Here is a 25,937-nt window from a genome sequence, read left to right as displayed (position 1 = left end):
AAGCTAAGATCTAAATTCTAAAACCAATACATATGTAAAACATACTGTAAATTGCAAAGACCCCTAATTCACTTAATATGTATTGCACATTACCCTATTGCACTTACATATATTGCACAAATTAATGAGGTACTTCCAGTTGTTATAGAAAGACAGAAGGCAAGGCAATTAATACATTTTTATGTGGACACATGATAAACCATTCATAAAGAAAATAATTCATCCATAGTCTGGGTCAATATCAGTGTTTTGACTGTACAAGCTGTAATATGTTGTTTTCCAAACAGTACTGCAGATCATTGTTCTAAGATTTGATTGAACTGTCTTGAAAACTACATACACGGAAGTATTGTTTTACTTTCCATCACGTCACTAATGTTATCTTTATGTGTTATGGTTTTGGTACATGCACACTTGATTATTGCGCAATATGTAATAAGGATTTCTGCCACAAGATGGAGCTATTTATACATCTCCCACATAGACTGTATAATATACCTCCCATCATAAATGAAGTCATGCTTAAAGGCTACTAATAAAGTGTATACAAGAAAAAATGAGAAAGAGGGGGAATAATAGACGATATGCTGATTTTAATCATTAATGACCTAATTCCATCAGTATTGTCAAATGGTTGTAATAGAAAGGCTTTATTTTGTTGCAGTTAAAAACCTCCCAAGAAAACTTATATAAATTAATGATCTCTACCTTTAAGAAATAATTAAAGTTAGGACAGGCACTAATCACACAAAGACAAGTCAGTTAAATGCAAGATAACACTTCAGCCCCTGAATAAACACCCACGCCCCCACATTCACACACATTTACACACTACCTTTTAACACCTACAGAGAAAACAAATGTTAGAGAGAGCCTACATTTAAAAGACAGAAAAGTAATCAGAAATATTAGAAACACTTCGAAGTCTGGTCTGGAAAATATATAGACTTAGTAGGAATGCCTTTGGTGAAACAGCAAAGTTAGGAAGGTCTGATGAACAGTTTGTCTCCTCCAGTAAACCAAGAATGAATATTCAGGAAAGCCGGACGCTGATTGGCCAGCGTCCTCGATGACGCAACGTCGTCCTGATCACATATTCAAACAACCTCTCGCTGCCCCTCTGCAATAAAGGCAGATAGCGGACCATGGGGAGCAGGGAAAAACTTTTTATACTGACATGTTAGCGCAATGACTTTTGAGTAACATCAAACTGGGACGAGGCGCCCGGTGCGAGGAGGACAGGGCCCTGTACGGCAAGAGAAAAAGGAGCACTTGCCATCTGCCGGGGTACATGAACGGAAAAGCAAGACGGCAGAAGAGTTGAGAGCAGTCCAAGAATCAGCGGTGGAAAATCCAGCTTTGCCTTTTGAATTGAAAGATGAGCTTGTTGTCTGCCATAGACACGAGTGCCTCGGTGTACCAGCCTGCGCAACTTCTCAACTGGGTCTATCTCTCTTTACAAGACCCCCATCAGACCAGCGCTTTTGACGCGTTCAGACCCGAGCCCAACTCTTCCCACCCGGATCTCAATTTCAGCAAGACTCCCGCAGCGGCGGACTTGAGCTCTTCCCTGAACTCCAACTATCTCAACAACTTCTTTCAGCTGCAGCGGAATGAGGTGAAAGACGGCATGTATTTGACAAACATTTCACTTAGCGGGGTTGTGGTTGAATGTGCTACAGTATGAGACACAACTGATTGATATGTTGACTGTTGCATGTCTGTGCAGCAAATGGTTTAACGTGTACAGCATGGGCTATTCTGGTAAGATAAACAGAACAGTCATGCTGTTTCTAATAGAACTTCTAATGGTCTCACTAAAACAAAGTTACAGAGTGTTGCTCTAAATTTTATGGAAACACAGTCCTTCATGGATCAAGCAGTATCACTAGGCCCATCTGGTATGGTTATATGACACAGGAAGGATACAGGCTTATATAAACACCACTGAAATATTAAAATTCAAAAGAAACACATAGGAATATCATTGTTTTAAAGAGTGTTGTCATGACACTAGCAGCTGTAAATGACTACAAAACTCACCAAGATATTCAGTCAGTGGGAGCAGTTGTATTATGTTTCAGGTGTCTCACTTTATAAAATCAAGAAAGTTAGACTCTCAGGACAAAGTTAGAAAGCTAAATATCACAATAAGTGTTTTAAAAGTTGAACATTTTATCTCATATCTTTCACATTTATTTGAAATTCTGCCTGAACTTAATCAGATATGTCCCATTGAGATCAAACGTGTTTAACGAGGAAGAACTGGTCAATAATTGTAGGAGCACATAACAGTTTAAGAAACACCCAAAGTTCCCAAATTTAATCAAAAATGTGTCTTAGTATGTTGAAGCTTACTGGTGAATTTAATTCAAACTGAAGCAAAAAGTGTTGCGCAAAAATTAAGATATGTCTATAGGAAGGTAAAGACATCCCCTGCACGCCTCTGTCTGGAGACAGCAGGCCACTGCAGCCTCCTGCTGAGCTCTGCCGTCTCCAAATAGACCTGGTTGTGCAAACAAAATCAATCCGTGTTTACATATTGTCTATTTCTGTAGCTCTGTGTAATTTTAGGGACAAACATGCAGATAATGTATGCAGGCTGCAAACCTGATCCTGCAGACCATACAGTGTAAAAAGGACCCCAGCACCTCCACCACACCCACAGCCTAACCCACAAATACACATACATACTAGGACAGCACACACAGACAGAATAATCACATACTGCAGGCAAAGTGGCAGTGTAAGGGAAGTATAGCAAGCTTAGCCTCCTAGTGTGTTGATTACACTGCAGTTGAGTTTCTTAGATCTATATTACTATGACGGGATGTGTTTGAAACTCTAGTGGAGGGATGGTGTATATTCCCCATCTAGAGTCAGTGTCCATTATTATGCTGGTAACCATAGAGGCCTTTTGAAGTAATTTAACATGAAACAGTCCTCTGAATAATGGGGTGTGCACATTATACATTACACGCAATTGTGTAATGCCATACAATCCCATGAGTATGAAGTGTTTCAAACTGAGAGAACATAGGCAGTCTGGAAACGGTTTAAGGGGTGGGGTGGGGGTTGGGGGAGCATTTTGCAACTTACTCTGCAGGCAAAGCCAAGTAAAATAAACCACTGCAGAGATTTGATGATGAGATGAGTAATGCAAAAATGTGGTTGTCATTGCACTCAAGGATCACACAACAGACTAATTGAAGCTGAATTGTGATAAATACATGAATTTGTTGTTTATGGTGGCAGAAGTCAAGAATGCTTACCACAATTTACATGCTGACAGCCTTTTTTGGGGGAATGTTTGTTACTTTTTCTCCCCAATCATTTCCAGGCCAAGAAGAAAAAACTCTTGAATGTAAATTGAAACATTAGTGACTCATATAACCCATTGCAGTTTCTTATGGAGTTTATCTTACATCTCATCAATCACCTGAAAACGTCTCACCAGAAACCACAGGCCTGTTTGAAACAAAATGATGTGTGATTGTATTGTGAAACCTCATCCCTGGACTCTAGATCTTTGATAATTGATCTCCTGCGATTATCAAGCCTCAGCAAGGACACACAACAGATTGATAATGGAACCAGTTTTGTCCTCATCGTTGAAGCCAATGCATACACATCAATCGCCACACACATAAACACAAACTCTCCTCCTCACTCACTAGCTCGCTTCTTCACTCTCACAGAAACTCAAAACAAACAGTCTCACTCCGCCATTAGCAGATGTGTGTGAAATCTGTTTCTTTTGGCTTGACACAAGAAAAAACGAGAGAACTGCGAGGAACATCAAGTGAGCTGTGTCTCCTGTTTTATATTTGCACAAAACTGACAGTGTGCACTCAGATTTTTGTGTAGCATCAAACCAACGTGTTCATTGCCATCAGGCGTGATAGTACACAGCTCTACACAGAACGAAAAACACACTGCAGATGGAAAACTTGAGAAACTACAGAGCCGAGACGCTTGATTTATGACGACTACATGCAATAAATGAACATGGGTCTTAAAGCTGGAGCTGGTTAGCAAGACAATCTCACAGGCTGCAGATAAAGATTTGGCTTTCAGCCTCAGTGGGGTTGCCAAGTCTTAAGTTTGTGTGCTGTGCAACATTAAACATTGACGCTAACATCATTTCCCAGACACAAACATGTGCCCCGAGAAGAGATCAGGAATGAGAGGGGATTTATCTGTGGATTTCATCATACCTGCATACTTACTGAGAGCTCTTAAACATTTGTTGTATGTGCAGTTAAACTCTTAAATGTGATGACAACAGGATACATTAGATGGTATGACATCATGATCACAGTTTTTTTTAATGACCTGCCATCTGAAATATCTGAAAAAAAAAATAGTCTGTCCTGATATCAGCATAATTTCACCCAGAGGTCAGTTCCTCTCTGTCGTTTCCGGGCTGAATTTTGAGCAGAGAAAGGCATGAATGAGAGAGGAAATAAGTGACTGCAGGCAATGCTTTCCCTGTTATTAATATTCAGATGGCATCTTCCATGGATTCACTGGGCCCTGTGGCATGCACTGTCGCGCTCTGTGGCTCTGAGCACGCTGCAAACACTGACCATGGTTAGTTTACCGCCAACAGTGCATGGTGACACTGCTGATGTTCCACAGGCTGGCGACGGGGAACATGCCTCCCATCTTGTTTACAATGAGTCATCCTCTGTAAAGTCCTGTCTTTTTCTCTGTGGACATGCTCAGTACTTTTCCAGCTCATGAGCACAGCTGGGCCTCTGGCCAGATGTTCTGAATTTAATGAGAGAAATGATCTTGGATGTTTTTTTGTCCTTCATTTTTTTTGCACAACAGAAAATAGGACAGAGAGCACAGAGCGGAAATTGGTGATTTATCTCAGGGTTTTCACACTCCAAATTAGGAATGCAGCATTTTATGTAGTAATGTCTTATAATTTTTTATGTAGTGCATCACGGTCTTTATCAAGTCCTACTTGTTGATTGTTGATACATGAAAAGTTGAGACGTTAAAGATGCTGTTGATGTTTTGAAGTGAGCATGAGTTAAAAACTTTTTCTGACATTTTCTTGTTTCTTAGGCCTTAAACAACAACGTGTATAAGAATGTGTCTCCCTATGGCTCCCTGAACAACATTGTGGATGGACTCAACTCCCTGACCGACCACTTCTCGGACCTCTCTCTTTCTTCAGAGCCCAGAAAACCCAACAAAAGGCCCCCACCGAACTACCTGTGCCACCTGTGCTTCAACAAGGGCCATTACATCAAAGACTGCCCTCAGGTGAGTCACATTCAACACCCGTTACATAACTCAACATGCCATTAAGAGTTTACATACCTTATTATGCAATTGTTTGGCTTATGTTTTTCGTTTTTGCACTGAAATAACTGTCACTTTAGACTTTTAAAAGTGTCTTTTGTTTGGTAAATTAAAGCCAATGATGGCACCAAAAGCCACGCCTGCTCCGGCCAATGCTGGTGCATTCTGTCCCTCTCCCTCTCGTTGGCTCTGGTCTGACCTACTTGTTAAACAGGCTGGCCTCTGTCTTCAGCAGTCATGTGTGTGAGTGTGTGTGTGTGTGTGTGTGTGTGTGTGTGTGTGTGTGTGTGTGTGTGTGTGTGTTTGTGTACATGTGCTTTTGTGCATCTTAACTACCACATCATTACATTGCAAGAAACCATGCATAAAAGACACTATTAATAAACTTTGTTGGTCAAATTCGAGGGTCAAAGGTGAGACTGCATCAGATCATCAGGCGAGCTTTGTTAGCATTTTAGCACGATCCGAAAAATCCAAAGCAAAGCCTGTGTCTGTATAAACAGCCTGCCTTTTTGACACACAGCTGAAGGGATCTCAATAATGAGGAAAGTCACAGTTGCATTCCTCTGCTTTCGCTTTTCCCAATGACTTAGTCTGCTCGGATACAGGTTCTTTGTGAGGCACCATGCAAAATCCATCTTGAGGGCGAGCATGGAGGTTAGGAGCGCTAACGTGCGAATAATGTGGTCCCAGCTGTTGTCATCTCCTAAAATATGAACTCATCAGGGTAAGGAAGAGGAGAGTTATGGTTTTTAAATGATTCCTGTCAATTTGCATACTAAGTGTTGGCAGTAGCATCTTTTTAAACAAACCAGGTTTATTGCCTGGTGTGTTGCTAAAGGTTGGTGCAGGTGCGTGATAACTAGATTTTAATGAGGGATAACTCATAGCAAGTAAAATAAAAGTGAAGTTTGAGGAGTTTCAGTAGTTCTTCGGAAAGGAATGGAGTATGAAATTGCTGTGGTGAATCTGTCATTGTGGTGTTATGTAGCGCCTTGTAAAACAAACTCCACTGCTAGGACTGCGGCCTGGAAGTGATCTGATTTCATGAGAAAAACACAATAGCACCCTCCCTTAGATATATGAAATATTTTGGAGCTGTTTTTTTATTTCTTGGACTAGTGATGCCTCATATTGTCTTTCCGCTCTGTCTCACTGTTTCGCCTCTCCCTTTGTTTTATTTTTTTATTCTCTCCCTTCCCCTGGGTGAGGTGCAACAGCCTAACCCCAGCCCTGAGTTTCTCTTGCATGGAATGGTAATGAGGAGCAGATGTGAGATTAAAATGCTTTGACTCGCTTTATGACATATGATGACTGGTCCCTGGAGGTCTGTAAAAGACCTGTGTACTGATGAAATATCTCCTGGACAGCTCCAGACTGCGACTTGTGGGAATTAGATCATCTATTGACAGCTCTGAAGGGAATATGGGGCTTTAGAATATCATGCAATGCAACTTTTGTCTCCATTTTGCTTGAGTACAGCTTTAGTTGTTGATTTGACCATTGATCAAATGATACTGATACTCCCCCATTGAAGCAGATTAACATTAAGTCATACATTATACGGTTTATTTATCTTCCAAAGCTGAAAGTAAAGTTCACGGTGCATTTAAATTGATTATCTTCAGTTTGGCTTAAAAAGTTTATTAAACCAAATCCCGTCAACAGTAGACACTGTGAAATCAATCTGAGTTGTACGCTTTGAGGAGTGGACCTCAATCGCACACTCAGCTGTCTTCTGGTTTATATTTCAGCTGTTCGTTAAACTGCCAACAGTAACTCAAAAAGCAGCAGTGTCTCCAAACAGCCTCCACACCTACACAGTCCAACACCAGCGCAGTTATTTAGGTCTCTCCTGGGCTTCTTTTCTCCATAAATTTACCTTCCATTTGAGCTACATCACTTGCTCGGTCACCTGTCTCTGGCTGCCAGGCCAAAGATAGTTCTGCCTAAACCTAACCAGTGGGAGACCAAAATAACAGATGTGACATAAGAGTGTTCGATGAGCTTATTAGCCAAGACTTTTCTGTGACCGTCACTTCATTTCAAGGTGTACTGATGCATTGTGTGCCCATGGTGTCTGCCTGCTCTGGAATGCACTGGAGGATGAATGTGTCTCTGCCGACTGTTTGTCCTGTTCAGAGGTGCTTTGCCAAAGACAACAGAGGCTCTTGCTTCACAGAGTCTTTAAAAATGTGTCATCCTGATGCAGCATGGGGAGTTACATGCTGAATACAGTTTCAATCTTCATCTTTATTACACCTCAATATGTTTTAGTGTGTCAAGTGTGTTATGACTTTTATTATTTAGTTTGGATTGGGAAAACTTTTATGCTTTCAAGTGGAAGGGGGAGTACTGATATCACGTATCGGCCAATACCAGCAGCCGATACTCAAGACAAACAAAATCTTACATCCGGCAAGTCCTCCTCGCCAGTAATTGTCGCTACTTGCTGCGGTTTAACACCACGGCAAATCAGGTCCAAGCAACAACCTAAGAATCTAAGAATATGAGACAATGTGAAAGTGCTAAAATCTGCTGTTTCTCGAGTGTCTGCTTGAGGCTGACTCCAGAAGTCACATACACACCAAGCCAGAAGCAGTTTTCAAAGCAGAAATTAACCTATTTACAGCCTGGTTCAAAAAAAGGTCTCCTGTGTGGTCCAGAGATTTTTTTTTGCGGTCCCAATCAGAGGCACAGCTCGGGGTCACGTGACCGACAGGCGCCCTATTGCAGTACGTGAAGCCCTTGCCAGTACCAATATGGCTGCGATAGTCGATGTGCTTCATTTTACGTTTCAGAAACAGACAGGTGACGTTGGGGAGACTACGTCTATGTTTTATACAGTCTATGATCAGGTCCTGTTTAGACAATATGAATGGGGGAGGTAACAGTTTTATTTTACACTTTAGTTTATAAAAAAATACTTAAAATTTGACAGTTGTTACTTTTATTTTACACTTTTGTTCATTTATTTAAAAAAAAATCATAAAGTCTGAAATTTTTGTGTTATACTTTGGATATAAAGACAGAGAAACTGTGCTGTCTTTATTTTGAATCATTCAAAATAATTCAAATTATTTCTAAAAGTACTGGTAGTGTCGGTACTCGGTATCATTGGGTACTCGAGGGCGTACTTGCACTGGTATTGGTCTGAAAAAAAAAGTATTGAAAATTCCTACTTTTAACCTCTTTACATTACATTTCTGCCTCTCAGACCCTTGATACTAAAAAAAATTGACCTATTAGCCACATTTAGAGACACTGCCCACATCATCTTTTGGTGAAATCACAACATTACATCAATTTTAGTGAAAAATGCAACATATTTAAGTACAATTACACTACTAACAACTATTAGAGAACTCAACACAAATAATGAAACTTCGTGTACAATTAACAAGCTTAGTTATTATACTTATGAGGTCTTACTTATTCCAAATAGCAAGGTGAACTAAAAGTTGTTCACCAGACAAAAGCTCGGGTCTAAAGGGGTTAAGTGATTTAAGACTGATTTATAGATTCACTTTAGTAGGAACCAATAGATCTGGGGCAAAATGCCACAAACAGGGTTAGCAAATCAGAAACTACTAAGGGAGACAGACCCGTTATATTTGTTTACATTGAACCTAAGATTGACTCTCATCCTATTGTTAAAGTGTGACTCTGAACCACTGTTCACCTGCTGTGAGGATCTAAGACTTGTAAGGCAATTGAATATTTGAGGTTGACAGAGTTCATATGCAGCTTCTGTTTGTGTTTGTAACATGAATATATTGTAAACACAGCAGCAGCAGGCTGTGGCTGTGCTGAGAGAATCATTTTTCAGGGAACTCTCAGCAGTTGAGTGAGAGCCACAGGCCTGGCAGCAGCTGCCTAGTGCTCCCTGTCATGGGGACAGAGGTGTTATGTAAACTGGCTTTTATTCGGAAAATGAGGTCGCTCCCCCAGTTATGAGCAGAATGCCCCTCACTGCCACTCTCTGGCCCTCGTCCAAGATGTCTTCCACTTGCACTCATGATTTGGTTCTGTTCAGCAGACTAATCCCTGCAACAGTTGGCTCCACCTCTGATCAAAATGATGCATTGAACGGCAGCTTCTTGCTATGTCTCCCTGAAGATTAACTCATGGAAAATGTCTTTGCAGGAATGCAGGTTTGTGGGTATGTGGGGGTGGTTGTGACTGCTGCTGGTGTGTATGCTGGTGTGTGTGTGTGTGTTTTATGTGTTTCTCTGAGTTACTGTTCCCCATTCCTGGTCTCAATGCATTTACCATTCTGATTCAGGCCCCCAGGAGGACAGTTTCTTGGGCATGTTATTTTATTTTTCAAGACAAGTTCAAACACTTTGCTGACAGCAGAAAACTTTTTTATGAAGCAAATGACCAGAGACAACCAGAGACTGTATCAAACAGGGACATCAACTCAGTAAGAGGCAAAGTGGTGGCATTAAGGAGGGTCTTTAGCCGCCTTGCTAACAGCTATGTGCTTTCTGACAAGCTAGCCACACCTGCGTCTTAACCATCTTTAAAACTAATGATGGATATATTTATATCAGGATCAATTTTGACCACGGTTGTAAACATGTTTGTTTTGGCTTTTTCACTAGCGTGTATGTGGCTTCTGGGGCTTGAGGAACTGCACCCTTGAACACTTCCACATTGGTTTTGCAAGACCGGAGGCTTGAAATAAACGTGTAACATCCATGTTTACCCCTGCTTTCACCCTTTCACCTATTCCATGAAAGATCTTTTCTTTCTGATCTAACTGCTCCTCAATTATGGATGATAAAAGTATACTTTATTTTGGCTCCCAGCTTCCAAGCCAACAGCTGGCTTAGCTGTTAAGAAGCTGTGAGCTTGATCCAGCTCTGGGGCTGACTTTAGCATTTGTTCACCAAAAACTTCTACTAGAAGCTGAGAAGAGAAGACTGTTGAGTGGGGACCTTCAATGTTTTTGGGGAGGCTATCAATCCTTGTATTATTCTGCTGACATCTACTTTTCAAATTGATGAGTTTGGCTTTTAGCTTAGCATTTTCTTCGGCCACTGTTGTTAGCTTTGTGTCCATGGCCAGTACATCCTGGTTGTCCAGGAGTGTGGTCAGAATGTTATCCAGCTATTTTTTTTTTATTTATTTTTAGAAAAAGCAGTGTTAAATTCTGACAGGAGGGAAAACTTGTGGGCTGCTAGCATTGTTGTTAGCATAGCCATGATGGCACTAGTTGCCAAGTCCTCCTTCTTTAGTTCCTCTTTCTTTGACTTACCAGACATGTTTTCAGCGTGAAAGGATGTTATTGATTAAGATTGGTTGTTAGCGGCAGTTTATGGTCTTCAAAAGAACCATACAAAAAAAGTAGAAGTCACAACAACGTTTCTTTCGAAAACACTAAAACGCAGTGGAAACTGTGTGAAAAATATCTGTGTTTACACGCAAATGCTGATGGACTGAAAACGCTGTGGTAAGCATGCCAGGCCTGTAGGTGGCACAATAATTGTCTTGTCCAGAAGCCGCTTTTGAGAGATCTCCACCTAAGTAGGGTTGGGCTGATCATCTGGTGTATTGGTGAATACTACACGTAGAAGTGGAGAAACAGATGCATATTTTGTTGAAAGACAATCTGCAGATTCAGCAGCACAAGCACAACATGGTAGTCTGCGACGATGAACGACACTGTTGTCCTGTTGTATGCACTCGTGTGAAGGGTAGCATGACGTCAGCGTTTCCACTTAACGCCATTTCTGTGTAAGCGTGAGGCAGAAACCAACAAAACTTTTGCGTTTCCACTTGTCATGTAAATGGCCTCTAAGTGGGAATGTGGAAAAGTGTGACTCCTCCATTTTAGTCAACCGGAAGTAAACTCATGAATGGTTAAAGTGTAACTGAATACTGATTGGTGGAAAGAGAAATTGGTCTTGCTTACTTCTGAACAGTTAAAAAGCAGCTCACCAATAAAGATTTTTCTAATTTAAGTGTTATTAAACTCTGGCTGAGGAGTGTTTAAGAAGAAACTAGGAGCTTTTTGAAACTATTAGGCACAGTGTATTATCAATGAGTTTTTAGAGCCTTTCAGCTGTAAGGCCATAGAGCAGAAAATTAAGTTAAGACCCTAGACGAATGAGATACAAAGTGTGAATAAGTGAGCTTAATGTAACAAGAAACAGCCTCGCTGTATCACTTTGTTTTCAGTGTTTGTGCTTAGCTAAGCTACCCGGCTGCCTCCTGTCGCCTTCTGGGTAATGGACAGTAATTCAGTGGTATTGGTAATAGAAAAACTAAACTCAAGCTCAAAGAACCACTGTGGCAATGAAACCTCATTTATGAGCCATATGCAGCATGTTGTTTATATATGTTTTATAAAACGAGTGGATAAATTCAGATGAAAAAGTGTCCTTTTGGCCGGCTGCAAGGCGCACCAAATTAAAAACACATTAAGCACTTAAACATGAATGTTCCGGATCTTTCCCTCTGTATGAAGAGATGAAAGTGCAGATAGAGAAGAAGCATCAGAAACACATGGCGCTCATTGATCCATGCACAGAGCTGTCTTTATGGCAGCAGTATAAAGAGCCTTCTGTTCTTCAAGTTACACTGTCTGTTGAGCCTGTGTATATATAGCATAAGTTTTATATGGTTTTTAATCCTCCGCTACTCGTCTGTAGTGATATCAGACTTGACACAATCCTTACAGTGTGTTGACATGGGCCAAATGTGTCCCATGTGCGACATATGCTGACACTGAATCTTCTTCTGTTTTACTTTCAGAAGTTGAAGTGATGACATGTCTTCACTCCAAAGTCCCTGTCAGTCAGTGGAGCCCTCCATTTAGTCATGCCTGTATCTCCTCTGGCACATAGCAGATCTCTATCCGTGACCATATGCCAATTACTGTGATGGACCTCACACCTCATGTGGTGGTAATTTCAGCAGCAGTCTGCGCTTTGTGACAAATGGTTGCCATAATCTCCCATAACAGTGTCAACGCAGAGACCTGAGGCGAGCTGTGAAAGTGGGGGGGCTCTTCACACCTGAAGCACATCACACTTTAGAGTAATGTGTGACTCACCCAAATGTGTGTTTTTCCTTGGGTCCTGGTGATAGACCTGATGATTTGTCATTACTGCTGCCCACTTCTGTCTGTCATGACAAACACGGTGGTTGTTTTGATGTTTCGTTTGACGGAGCAGTAATGCTTTTAACAAATTGGTTGGTACTAGGGTAATTGTGAAACCACTTTGTTTAATGTTCGATTTGTTATTTGGGAGAATCACTGGGCCAGACACAGGGGATAATGTGTCAAATACACACTGGGAGGAATCTATGTCAGAACAAGGCTTTCTGTAAGCACTGTGTACATCTCTCTGATGATTTCAGCCTTTTCAAACTCCTTGACCTTTTCTCTTAATTTATTCCAAGCTAGATTTACTGGCTTAGAGATAAAATAAACTCCAGTTTCTTTAGTCAAAATCTTTAGAACGGTCCTCTTTAGGGCAGAAGTATGTGTAACTGTAACCGACAGACTGTTTATTCTACGTGTATTTTACCAGTTAACAAGAATTTTTGAGTATGGGTGTTTCTCCCAGGTGAGTATTTGAAAATTTGGGGTAGTCGACCACATTCACATCTGGAAGCTCGAGTACTCTCTGGGTTTTCTGCAGTTAGGGTCTCAGCTATGGCACTTAATCAGAAACAGTGTAAATGCCTTGCTTGTGGGTAACTGGAGCAGTTCCTGAGATTTCACCAACGCTGTGTCCCTTTCCTTTTTTTACCCGCTTCTATAAAATCCAAAGTTTCCATCCAAACAGAACATTCCTGAATAATCTTGAGCCCAGTCCTATATTTTTATGCACAGCTTCAAGCCTCAGGAAACCGTCTCCTCAATTGTTCAGTGCTTATTATTCAATAGTTCAACAGATTAAATGGACCAACATGTCTACAGACATTAGCTGCCCCTGGAGGCTAATGTTCCTGGGAGGAGAAGGAACATAGATCCTACATCTGTCCTTTAGCTTTTCCAATCTCTATCCAACCACCTCCTGACTTTCACTGCAAGATATCTGCAGGGAAATCATGTATTTACATTCTCCTCCGCCTCAGCCAGCTGTTTTCTCTCTTCTTGTCTTTGTTACAATCTCTCCGTCTTTGTGCATCCTGCAGTTTGTTAACCCTGTCAATAAACAATCTTTCAACACTGCAGCCACACTTCAACATTTGTCCAGAGAGAACACTTCATATTTCACCCCCTGAATCTGACATGGCTGTAGTGATTTGAAGAGTTGGGTATGCGTGGTCCTGTGTCAGACACAGTGGAGGTACGGTTCGGAGGGCAGACGAGCAGAGAGGCAGCGAGGAGCGGGGAGAGGGGACTCAGGGCACTTCCTCTGAAAGGAAATCAAAGTTAAAAGAATGATAAAAGCACGGTTTCCTGCCAGCTGGTTTGTGTTCTGTATAGAAATCCCTGTCTTCCTCTCAGAATTTTGCTGAGACAACAATCACACCACTTCCTGTTTTGGTAACCATGACACCTCTAACCCCAACTCTGGGAGGCAGGGAAGTGTTGTAAGATCTAGTCAGGTAAACTTACAGCTGTTTAACGCTGTAATATGATGAGATGTCTAAACAAACTGTGTGAAGACATATCATACAATCCTCCAACTTAGTGTCAGTTTAAAAAAATGATTTATTGTATTGAGGCTAAGCTGACACTAAATCTATCAGTCGCCTCCTCTCGAAAGGAGTTTTCAGCTCCCATCAGCACCAAACTAAGAATGTATTGTCCCATTTTCTCTAAAGATTCTTTTCGTTTAACGTGGAGAATTTCTTATGTAAATCTTTTTCCTGTCACACAGCTGAGCCAGCACTGTGATGAAGGCTGGAGTTAATCAAAGCAAATAAACAATAATGTGTTTTGGGCAGTTGCTCGTCACATTGCTTTATGTAAGCTTGTCTCAGCAGGATGAGAGAACCAGGTCAGGGCTCATTTTGGAATCCTTTCTCCTTTTGCTTTTCCCTTTTGTAACTTTTTGGCACCTGAAGATTTCTTTCTGATTTCTACAGCCAAACATTTACAGTGCAAGGATAACAGATCATCAGGACTACCATAAATAATAATGATAGTTTGTGTCTCAGTTACAGTTACAGCACTGTCTTGTTTTCTTAACTCAGCTTCAGTGTTATGGGGGTCAACAGGCACACACTGAGGCCCCAGGAACTAGAACAGGATGGTTCTCCTTTCACTGAGGGAGGAGGGAGGGATCACGGGGTCAGGGGTCACACACAGCAGGGAGTGTTGTATCTTGTACTAAATGCTAGTGTTGTGTCATGTAACCTTCATACAATAAGCCATTATGGATAATTAAATGTACCATGGCAGGATTTATATAAGCAAATTTACATATACAGTATGAAACATATGTGACCAGTCCTTTGTACATTTAACTGGTAACTGCTCTGGTTGTCACTAACTTGCCTTTTATTGTCCAAGACAGAACAGCAATGGTTTTAGAGACTCTAACTTTTCTGCATTTAATCTTATACACCACACGGTATATATTTTTGAGTTTTGATGGTTGGTTAGGTTTAACAAAAAACAACTCAGAGATGATGGTTTTACCTTCTGACTGAAAAACTGTGTCAGGCCCCTTTAATTTCACTCATATTAAATAGATTGAACTTAAATAGTATAATAAAAAGTTAAAGTCATTTTCTACATTTATTTTCTTACAGTTAGTGAAAGCTCACCTTTCTTCCCTCTCATTAACAAGGGAAGAAAGGCAGCGGTTACTGGGACTTACTCAGAGAAACGACTTTAGATCATCAAACCACCATGAAGTTCTGATATGATTTGATACTACAGGATACAATACAACACAATACACTGTAACATTATTGGATATGATATGATATGATATGATATGATATGATATGATATGATATGATATGATATGATATGATATGATATGATATGATAGGATAGGATATGATATGATATGAAATGAAACAGTACGGTTGGTAGGATACGGTACAAATATGGTGCATTGTGATAAGACATGATGCAATGTATTACAGGCCAATATGGCTCAGTACTGAAATATCAGATAGTACAGTGTACACATTACAACATGACACAATATTAAATGATGTGAATTATTGCGATATGATATGGTACAATATAGAGGTGTGAAAAAATATGAATACAGCAATAAATATACCTTAACCTGTGATAAAATATTAATATTTCAACTCTAAATATCAATATTTTTGTTAAAATAAAAATTCATACCTTAGGCAAGTTGTCTTACGCACCTCCACTGTAATAGATGGCGCCGAAGAGCTACTGTGCTGTATGTTGCCCATAAACTGTATAATAAATATAACCTCAAAGTATATTCAAAATATTTTATTCCTAAACTTGATGATTTGGGTTTTGACGCCGTAAACAGCAATGCTTTCTCTTCATGCTCTGGTCAGTTAGTTTAAAATCATTTTAAGTTTAATTTTTACACTGTAGTTGACCGATAAAATAATAATCTGAGTCATGTTTTGCACAATATCAGATTTTTAGGAGTAACATTGGTTACACCAAGTGGCATTTATCAGTTTCACCAACTGACCACATCTTTCACCCAATTTCTTTTTTGCAACATTAGTTTAATGTCGCAGTAGAGTAAGTGACAAATTGATGAACTTTATGTTTTGAAGTTAAGTGTGTAACACTCCATCTGACTTTCATTATTTCAAACACTATTAAAAAAGCTGTTTTTGATCAAATAGTTAACTGCGTAGAATATCATAATATATCATAATATTGTGATATTGTGATATTATTGTATTGTAACCCAAGTATTGTGACACCTATCGTGAGGTTCTTGCCAATACTCACCCCAATACAAATGATACAATATGATACAAGGTGAATTAGCTTGGATGCAATACAACGTTCTTTATTGTTCCCCTGTGGAAATTTTTCTTGGACTCTAGCCCATACATCTACCCCTTCTTTAGTTTTAATGAATAAAAATATCAAAAATAGTCACACCAAAACACCAGTTAGATTAATGCTCATTGGTTGATTGGTTTGTGGTTGAACTAGAAGAAGATACACATTATTAATCCCTGAGGGGAAGTTCAAATTGTATCCCCCTGGTGTTGAACAAGTTACTGTACTATTTGCTCCTCAAAGCAGTACCAATTCTTGTCTCATGTGAACGACAGAGATTCTTCCGTGAGACAGACTGACAAAGAAGACGGACGGACTGACGGACAGACAGAGACACTGTGAAGCTGCGAGTGCTGGCACACAGCTCTGGGTTCGATGTCAAGAGATCAGGGACCGACACTGCTGGCTTTGTGTTGGGCTTGAATGGGCACCTTAGGGAGAGATTGCGGTTGTGAATGGGCACCATTGGGGAAAGCCCAAGTGGTGGGAATGGAGGCTGGTAATTAAGGCAGTCATTGTATGCCCGTAGGATCTGTCGGACAGAGAGGTCAGGAAGGCAGGCCCAGTATTGTTCCCCCAGCAGGGCCCTCGCTGCATCACGGTGGTGCGTCAGACTCAAGTATGTTTGGACAGAGCCTTGGATCTTAAGAGGAAAAAAGAATTACAACAACAAACCACACAGGCGGTCCTATACAGTCTGCTTGTCTATATGTCAACATATAGACTATAGGGGCCTCCTCAGTGGTTTTGATATTGTAGCAGTTTTTCTCTCCTTTTGTTTTGAACTAACTTAAAGTCCTGATCTGGCAGGCTACCCAGAATCCCCAGCTCTGTCAAGGATCAGTGCTGTGTAAGGCATAGATTAAGACACAATTTGTAAAGGCCAATGGACATTTTATTGCAGGAGTGTTGTGCTGGATTTATTCCCAGTGGTATGAAAACATGAAATCACAAAAAAATATTTGAGGAAAGTTGCGAAAGGAGGAGAATGGCCCACAAAGGACTTATTCTTTTCTCTATTAAATAACAGAAAAAAGTCAACATGCTTGGAGGGTTTCTTTTATCTAAACACTGAAAAATTGTTGGTCTGAAGATATTTCAAAAATTTGTTTTAAAAAGGCATGAAATGTTCTTTATCTTTTATTTAAAGAGAACTTCTGAGAAAAGTCATTATGAGAGAATAAGATAAAAATAAATAGCCTTATGGGGACACACATGTATCACACAAACAAACACTTGTTTCTTTCTACATGCACTCAGCCACAGAAATACAGATTAAATAAAGCCCTGAATGCAGGTGCTCTCAAACCGATCTGAATGATAAAGGATATAAATCAAGTGTTGTTTCCTGAATTATGAAATCACAACACATTACGCAATAATCAGACCACAATGTTGACATTTTTCGTACTTGGCATCTTTGCCATCTCAGTCCATGAGCTATAAAGACTGTGTTTGTTGAGGAAATAACATACTTTGCCTTTTTGTTTACTTACTTTTTTACGGCTGCAATTTGTTCCCTCTAACTCCAGCTTAATTTTAGGTCTTTTCACAAAACTTGTGTGGTTGCTTTGGTAAATGTTGACTTGAAAATAGATTTTGGTGTCTGACCCTTTACTTACTGAAAAAAAATAACCTGCATTTCACTTCAGATATTTTTTTTCTGTCCCTCCTCTGACTGTACACACTGCCCTGTAGTATGTCGGGAAGTTTCTGGCAGGGATGAGGGTGAGGGGGAGGTGCGCCATGGGAATGTTTTCACAGGCTGACCCCCTGATCTTCCTTCCAGTCGCAACGAAAGGCTCTGAAGGCCTTGCGTCTGTCTCTGCTCTAACACTCACTCAATCAGGTTAGCAAAGAGTGAGGAAGAGGGGCTGGGGGCTGTAAACAGATAAGGCTTATCAGGGATGCTGGAGACATGCAGCATGAGACGGCTTCTTTCTTTTATGGTGTCACAGCAGACAGACGACCGTGTTTAAAAACAGATGTGGCCTCTACCTGTCAACATATATTATTTTGAGGAGTTATACAAAGAAAGAGCCTTTATAGCAAGAGAATTTAGTAGCCATATAGGGCCATAGGTCGGATATAGCATCAACACTGAGATTAGCAACACACGTGTACGGTATATCCGGCAGGGAGACTTACAGAAATATACAGAGACACTCACAAATACATCCACCCAAATACACACACGGGCATCAAACATAGATAGCAGTAGAATGATCTTCCTGTGGCAGATGACAAGATGTTTTGTGCACCTCTGTATGCCCCAGTCTGACACCCAACCTGCTCTTGTCATTCACAAGCCGGGTAACCCAACGCGGCTGTGCAGCTGCACAACTTTTCAGGCTTAGTGGAAAAGTCCAGGGCTAGGGAGGGCAAAGGGGGGAGAATTCACACCCACGGTCTCACTTAGCTTTAGCCCTTAACGCCCTGTAAATATGGTAAGCGTAGGGCTATGGTAAACTTATCCTACGCCTGTGAAAAGCTGGTGAGTTGATAGATCTGAGGTTCTGGGTTCAACCAGGACAGATTCCAAGGCCCACTTGGCCTGCGTTCATGTTTTCTATGAATGAAGCATGAAGAGTGAGTAAAGTTTTCTGTCAGAAACATCAGCTTTTAAAACAAGAGGTTGTTATTGGGAAGAATCAAAACACCCACACGCTTGACTCTCAGGGGTGTCCATCAGTCATCCCAGAACATGACACTGAGATCCGTGAACGATTAAGGAAGCCGGGTTGTGGAAATCTAGGAATCTGGGAATTGGGTTTTGGCACGGAGAGCGCTGGCATGGTGATACGCCTCTGCAGCTGTCTTGGACATGAATGATGTGGGGCTGTTACTGAGGAGAAAACCCTGACAGACACACATGACCACGGACACTTCAGCACATGAGCTGACATGACAGGTCCACACATGACCAATGAAACAGGACAGTAAAACTTGATATCGAGATGAATATATCCTTATAATAGGGTGGGAAAATCATACATGAGTATTATTAGTCATAACACTGAAATCAGCTGCTTACAACAACTCATAACACAAGACCTCCACCCCCAGTTTATCAAAACAACCAGATATTGCAGGTCACCAGAATTTAATTTGTGAGCAATAACATCATTAAAGATGACTTAGCTGTGATTAATTTTAATCTAAATCAACAGATAAGCAAGAAGTTATGTCAACTTTTCCATTTCTTAAAAAGTACTTGACTGCTGCATTGTTTTTATAGCAGTTTTAATCCTCTGCTCAGTTCAGGAAACAGACTGAAAATCTGATTTTAAAGGTCGGTAAAAGGGAAAATGGATGTTTTTGGTCTGGAGAACGAAAAAGTTATCTGTGGTTTCAAAGGGAAGTTGAAAAGCTTGTGTTTACAGTCCTGCCTGAGTTTTTTTTTTTGCTTTATTTGAAGTGAACCAATGGAGAGAATTGAAACAAACAGTTTTATGATACAGTGTACTCTTCAACAGTTTCACAGCGGGCATTCGTGACATTTAAAAGCCCCAAATACCTTTTTGATACTTTTTGGCAAAGCATCTCTACTTATCAACCTGACTGACAGCTGTGGGATGTTTTATCTTTGGAACAGCTGTCTTGATTTACCTTTTCCCTGTGTGATATCTCAGCATGTCAAAGAACAGACTAAACACCAGCGATATGTCCAGGACTGTTTCAGGACTCTGATAGAGAGAATGTCCAACCTCGTTTTACTAAAGGATCATTTCAGAAAGAGTTTTTCTGTGTGTGTGTGTGTTTGCCGTAGCAGTATCAGTCTTGTTCAGCAGAAACACACACATACAGTACAAAGACACACAGACACAGTACACTTTCTGCTGCCAGCAGAGGCCATTTCCTAGAATGAGCTATTTTGGCGTCACCATGGAGCTGGAAATGGACTTGTGGTTATTTTTTAAAACAGTTAGAGTGGTTGTCCTCTTCCAATCTTCCCCTCTGTATCACAGTGAGATAACAAACCCATTTATAAAGACTTGTAACCTCAAAGCTGAATCCAGAAACCCAGGAGGGAAAAATGCATCACCGCTGCTCCCTTTAAACCTTCAGGTCATTTCAACACATCTCTGCCCACCTTAACAAGCCAACGCTGGTGGTTTGTGTTGGTTTTGAGATGCTTCACGATTGCCTGTTTGCCAGCTTGATTATAGACCAGAATTGTTATGGTTCCTCTCCCCATCACACATTTTTATCTCTGTGTTCCTGTCCACACAGCACACTTGAGAGAGAGGATAAATGCAGCAAAAGACTTCATGACAGCACAAATGCCTCCTGAGCATATTTAGACCTGGAAACAACTGGGATGTGCTGGTAAACTGCTTTTTATAGAGTAATGAAATGTCAAGCACATCTGAATAAAGAGGTTCTTTAATATGAGACCTTTTTAAGAATAGCTCCCTGACCCACATGGGTGCAGGTTCAGACAACTGGGCGACTGACCTGTGATGGAAAGACAAGTCATATTAAGTAATAATGTCACATATCTTTGTGAGTCTACTTTAGCCATACATAAATACATTTACAAACTATATTTAGATGGCCTGGACATATGTGCTGTATGGGTCCTATTAATCAGAATCAGAATAGCCCTAGCCCTTCATCTCAAGAATACAAGGAATTTGACTCTGGTTAAACCACACTCTCTGCAATTGTTGTAAACAACCACTAAATATTACAAAAATAGAAAAAATAGAGCTTAAGTATTAAGAAAAATAAATTAATAATAATAATAATAATAATAATAATAATAATAATAATAATAATAATAATAATAATAATAATAATAATAAACTTTGTATTGAGAAGAAAAAATATAAATACACATTTAATTTAAAATAAAAATAAAAATAGTGCACTGAAAAATATGTGAAAGACGTGCAATTTGCAAAAAAAAAAAAAAAAAAGAAAAAAGGAAAAAAATAGGAAAGAAAAGAAAAATGAATGGGCAAAGAGAAACAGAAAGGCTGTAGTTATACATGAGGTATATGTGTACATGCTTTTTTCCTCCCAAGAAAGTGTTACAAATAGATCTTGGGGATTGGCACTAGCTCACAAAACAAGCTCTCTGCTACCTGCCACACATTTAGGTATAACTGAATATTTCTGTTGCTTCTTATTTTACTAAGAAATTATTTTTTCAAGCTGAGCACAAAGTGAACACTTTGGAAAATATGAAATAGACTTGACAATTCAGTAGTTTAGCTTTAAACTGTACTTTAAAGCTCCTATAAGTGATTTCTGGCTGGTTATGACACAAACTTAATCTCTACTGATGCTTTCTATGTGACCTGCAAGACTCTTGATAAAGAGGCAGATGGTTTCGGTATTGAACATTTTATTTCTAATGCTTGTAATCAGTGTCAGAGTTGGTCACAGTAAGCTGAAGAAACAGCCTTTGTTGTTGTGATACCTATGGCTGTTACTTACCTGTTTAAGTATTTCAGGATGAGTTTATTGTCTTTATTTGGTAATCTTTTTGGCTTTTTATACTTCTATTTAAAGGATAGAGCAGGGAACATGGCGCATGATTTAACCACAAGGCCACACCAGTACCCAAGATGAGATTTTTAGTGCGAAAACACACCACAAGAACAGTAAAGGGACTGAATGACCCATTTTATCCACAGGGGGGTGCCAAATCTGACACAAACTGAAAGTCTCTGAGTGGAACTTTTAAGCTTAATGTACAGAGGAAAAGTATGCAGACCTACAACACTTGCAACTTGTTATGTTTAAATTGTATTTAAAGCTCCTGCTGTACCTCTTTTTGCTAATTCGCTAATTGTCCTATTAAAGTAAAAGTTATATCTATTTAACAAAAACTTCTTCATGCTTATTAAGAATATCACTCCCTTTAAATCTTTCTTGTGTAAAAAGCAAATAAAGACTTTTCAAGCAGCTGTACAGTGCCTCATGTGACACCTACCCTGCAGCACTGGTTCCACACATTAAAAATGTCTCTTAAGAAATACTCAACCTTCTCCCTGAAGGCCTTGTCTGCTATTGTGGGTCAGAAAAAGACATTACTACTAATTTCAGCCTGTTTCATAACCACTTCAAAAATCCACACAGGAGCTTTAATTATGTTGTATCACGAGGATTGGTTCATGATTCAGCTCAATGAGGACTGAGTTGTTTTAAAGGTGCTTTTTGGGAATGCTTTACATTTTCTGGGATCATGGTGCAAGCTCTGCATAAGCCAAAGGGTGAATGATAGAGGCTATATGCTGCTCGTGGTTTCTGTAATGCTGTGGTATATATTTAGAGTTGAACATACAAGATAAGAAAGCGTATCTTAAAGAAAGCAGAAAATATGCTGCAGTCCACTATGCAAGAGTGGTTTACCCTGTTCAGGCTAGCATACTTACTGAGTCACTGCTGTTTGAAATACTTGAGTGTTTGAGTGCATGTATTGCTCAAAAGCTGCACATACCGTCATAATGTGCAAAGGAAAAACCACATCCATGTAGCAGGTTGAAGCCATCGCTACAAAACCCTGATGTCTTTGTGGTTTGTGTTTACAAGCAACATTTAGTTGGCTTAAGTTTGAGGCTCAGGGCTTAAACGCTGCAAGAACCACATTTCTGAGACTCCAGCTGTACCGAAAAAAAGACCAAACCACATGATTAATAGATATACAGTTACTGAAACACTATTATGAAAAGTTCAGGAAATATTTCCTTGTCGTGTCTCAGAGAAGGATCGGGCTAGATTGATGCTTTGATCTTTTTTGATGTTTCACAGAGTAGAACCAGTTCTCAGGTTGAAACCACATCCAGGTTCCTGCTTCTCTTACCCCCTCCTTGCAGCGTTCAAGGCTAGCACGCTAACTGAAACCACATTAAAGTAATTAGGAGTCTTATCAGAAATGCTACGGTTAATGAGCAAACCAAACAAAAACTCAAAAAAGACTCAAAGCTAACATTGTGGACTGAACCCTATCCGCTCTATCTGTAAATCTATCTCTATCTGAACTGCAGCCAAACCAAGCAGATCTTGAGATGAAGACAACACAAGAGCAGACACAGATACGCTGCACGGACACACTCGTGCGCACTCACATGTAACACACACAGGTTTTCCGGGGCCTGGTTTGGTGTTCTTGTGTTGCTCTCTGAGTGATGTCCTGGGGGATGCAGAGAGGCGGAGCGGGGCCTGAGCTCCTCCGCTGCTCCTTTTGTTTACACTGATGGTTTCCAGATGCTAGCTAGTGATCGGAGCGCTTCGGAACGCTGGGGAGCAGCCCAGCAGTTTGGGGCCGGGGCCAGCTAGCCAGGATTAAGGCAGCTTTATCTGGGATACTTAAAAAAACATGACTTTGTAATAACTCTGCAGTATTTTCCAACTACTTTGCATGTGCTGATCTTAAACATCAGAGTGACACAATCATTGTTGTTGTTAACTTGTGTAACACATGCAATGCACAATGACATTTAGGTCAAGTAAGTATTAGTCACAGAATTCAGACTTTGATTGAATGCATCTGACTGTAATCAACATATTTGTTTTACTCACTGATTTGATGGTTTATATTTCTTTAAACAGGCTCCATACTTTGGCAGCCTGTCTCTGTTTTCTGCACAGCCCTCTTGGAGGGACAATGTTTTTCGTAAACAGAAGGGCATTGTGCTCGATTAGGGGCAAATTTATCACTTAAACAGCCCACCTGTTCCCCTTGTCACTTTCAGCCTGGGCCACTTTTCTTTACAGGCATTAGAAGGGGACAGCTGCACCCGCAAAGGAGCCGTCCAGAAAGAGGGAGGGGAGGAGAGAGGTGAGAAAGATGGCAGAGGAAAAAAAAGAGAGACACACTGAAAACAGTGGCTGTATTTAGAGCTTGTAGTGCATGGTGGGATTGATAAATAGTTCCCCCCATAATGCACCTGGCTGAGGTTTTGGCGCGGGGTCGGAGCTGTTTAGTCCAGCAGCGGAAACAGCCAATAAAAAAATGCTTGTTCTGTGTGCAGTGACACACAGCTGAGGTGGTGACAGTCTCATTCTTGTGAGAGACTTGAAGCAGTGGCCATCTGCACGGCCTCACTTGGCCCTCAGTTCTGACTCACAGGCTGACGACTTCACAGCTCACTCAGATCTTATTCTTCAGTCACTGTGATGTCAGAAAACAGGATTATGAAGAGTAAACGGGCTTAACCAATAAACAACTCCTCTCGATAAGCAGGGTTTATTTTCCTGCTCTTTCTTTCCGTCGATTAGCAACACAACAGGACGTGTGAAAGCCTTTTTTTTTTCTTTGCATATTTTCATCTTCTCACGTCCTCTTTGTCTTGATGTGGTCAATCCAAACCAAAGTGCGCACTATGAATAATTGTGCAAGAAATATTTGCCCCATATGACTCGAGAAACGTTTCAGCTCCTTCTGGTGTGGTCTGACAAACAACCTTAGGCTGTTTCTCCATCAGTGTGTTTTTTTCGTAGCTGAATGGAAGTCTTATGCTGTGACTCACTGACCTGTCTGGGTTTCATGTAGGTCTACAGCAAGATGATGGGAATATCAAATCAAAGGAGAGCTCCACATTATCTAAAACACATCAACGTTTTGATTTTGATGTTTGGAAAATGGTTGTTGTAAAGAATACGCTCGGATTTTCCTACTGTTGGTAGGCCATAAAAAAAAAAATCTGTTTGAAACACTAAAAAAGGCCTACTGCTCTGACCAGTTTACCTCATTACACATTCACAATGTTAGTTGGATGAGCTGATTCAGGCCTTGAACACACTTTCATCCACATGCACTCTAAAAAATCCACTGATAAGTGCGTCTCTAAACATGCCAAACCCATACATGCTAGTGTTTGTCAGATGAAAAAGCTGTGCCAGCCAATCAGAATGAACTCCAGTCATTCATCTTTGAGTTAAAGAACCAAGAGCGTACACATGAAACCATGAAACCTGAGTTTTCTAAAATCCAAAAGTTTTCAGAAAACATTGTTTTTAGTGACGTTAATCCTCTCCCCTCTAAGTCCTCTCCACAACGTCACCTGTCTGCTCCTGATACCATGAAATGAAGTCAATCTGTAAAATCTGTAAAAGCCCGTGTGTTTGGCCTGGTGTGAACGTGACTTCCAGTCTTTCTGCAGCCAGCCTCAAGTGGATCCTCGGCGAACAGCAATGTTTAGCACTTCTGCATAGGCTTCATTTTTCTAAACCGCTTGTTGCCCCTTAGCCTAAACAAAAAGGAAAAAAAAAGTGGTTTCCTGGATACTTGGTTATGTGTGGACACGGCCTCAAGCTCTATCTGGCTGCATAAGCAGTAGAGATGGGAATGGATAAGCGGTTCCTGTCAGGTATTGAATAAAAATGGTTCAACCCATCAACATTATAAGCCTTTGCTGAACCATTCCTTTTTCCATTCTTGACATTAAGCCGGCGCGGCTGTTTGCCAAGGTTTTGACTTCTTGTTATTTAATTACATCCAGAGATAACCAGATCCAGGGACCAGTCCCATGTTTATTACTTATAATCTCAATAAAATGTTGACACAGAAAACTGGAAAGCAGACTTATTGTACACAGAAAATTCACAGGGGGAACTGATAAGCCCAATCAAGCAGCAACCTCCGGTCTAAGGATATGAGATGATGTGGAAGTGCCAAAATCTGCTGTTTCTCGAATGTCCACTTGATGCTGGCTCTAGAAGGACTGGA

The 25,937-nt window shown here is 40.4% G+C and overlaps 1 protein-coding gene across 1 annotated transcript in view; it reads left to right on the top strand.

Moving 5' to 3' along the window:
• The first annotated feature begins 1,099 nt into the window (after positions 1-1,099).
• Positions 1,100-25,937, top strand: part of zcchc24 (zinc finger, CCHC domain containing 24) — a 44,069-nt gene continuing 19,231 nt past the window's right edge. Inside the window, exons 1-2 of the mRNA XM_074675319.1 lie at positions 1,100-1,618; positions 5,080-5,280. Of these exons, the coding sequence (XP_074531420.1) occupies positions 1,379-1,618; positions 5,080-5,280 (441 nt within the window). The 5' untranslated portion in view covers positions 1,100-1,378. The remainder of the gene's footprint in view (positions 1,619-5,079; positions 5,281-25,937) is intronic.

This window comes from Halichoeres trimaculatus, unplaced genomic scaffold (genome assembly GCF_033239565.1).
Source record: "Halichoeres trimaculatus isolate MK-OKI-2021-1 unplaced genomic scaffold, fHalTri1.1 fHalTri1_scaffold_8, whole genome shotgun sequence".
Lineage (NCBI taxonomy): Eukaryota > Metazoa > Chordata > Actinopteri > Labriformes > Labridae > Halichoeres > Halichoeres trimaculatus.
This window is presented reverse-complemented; position numbering and strand designations above follow the sequence as displayed.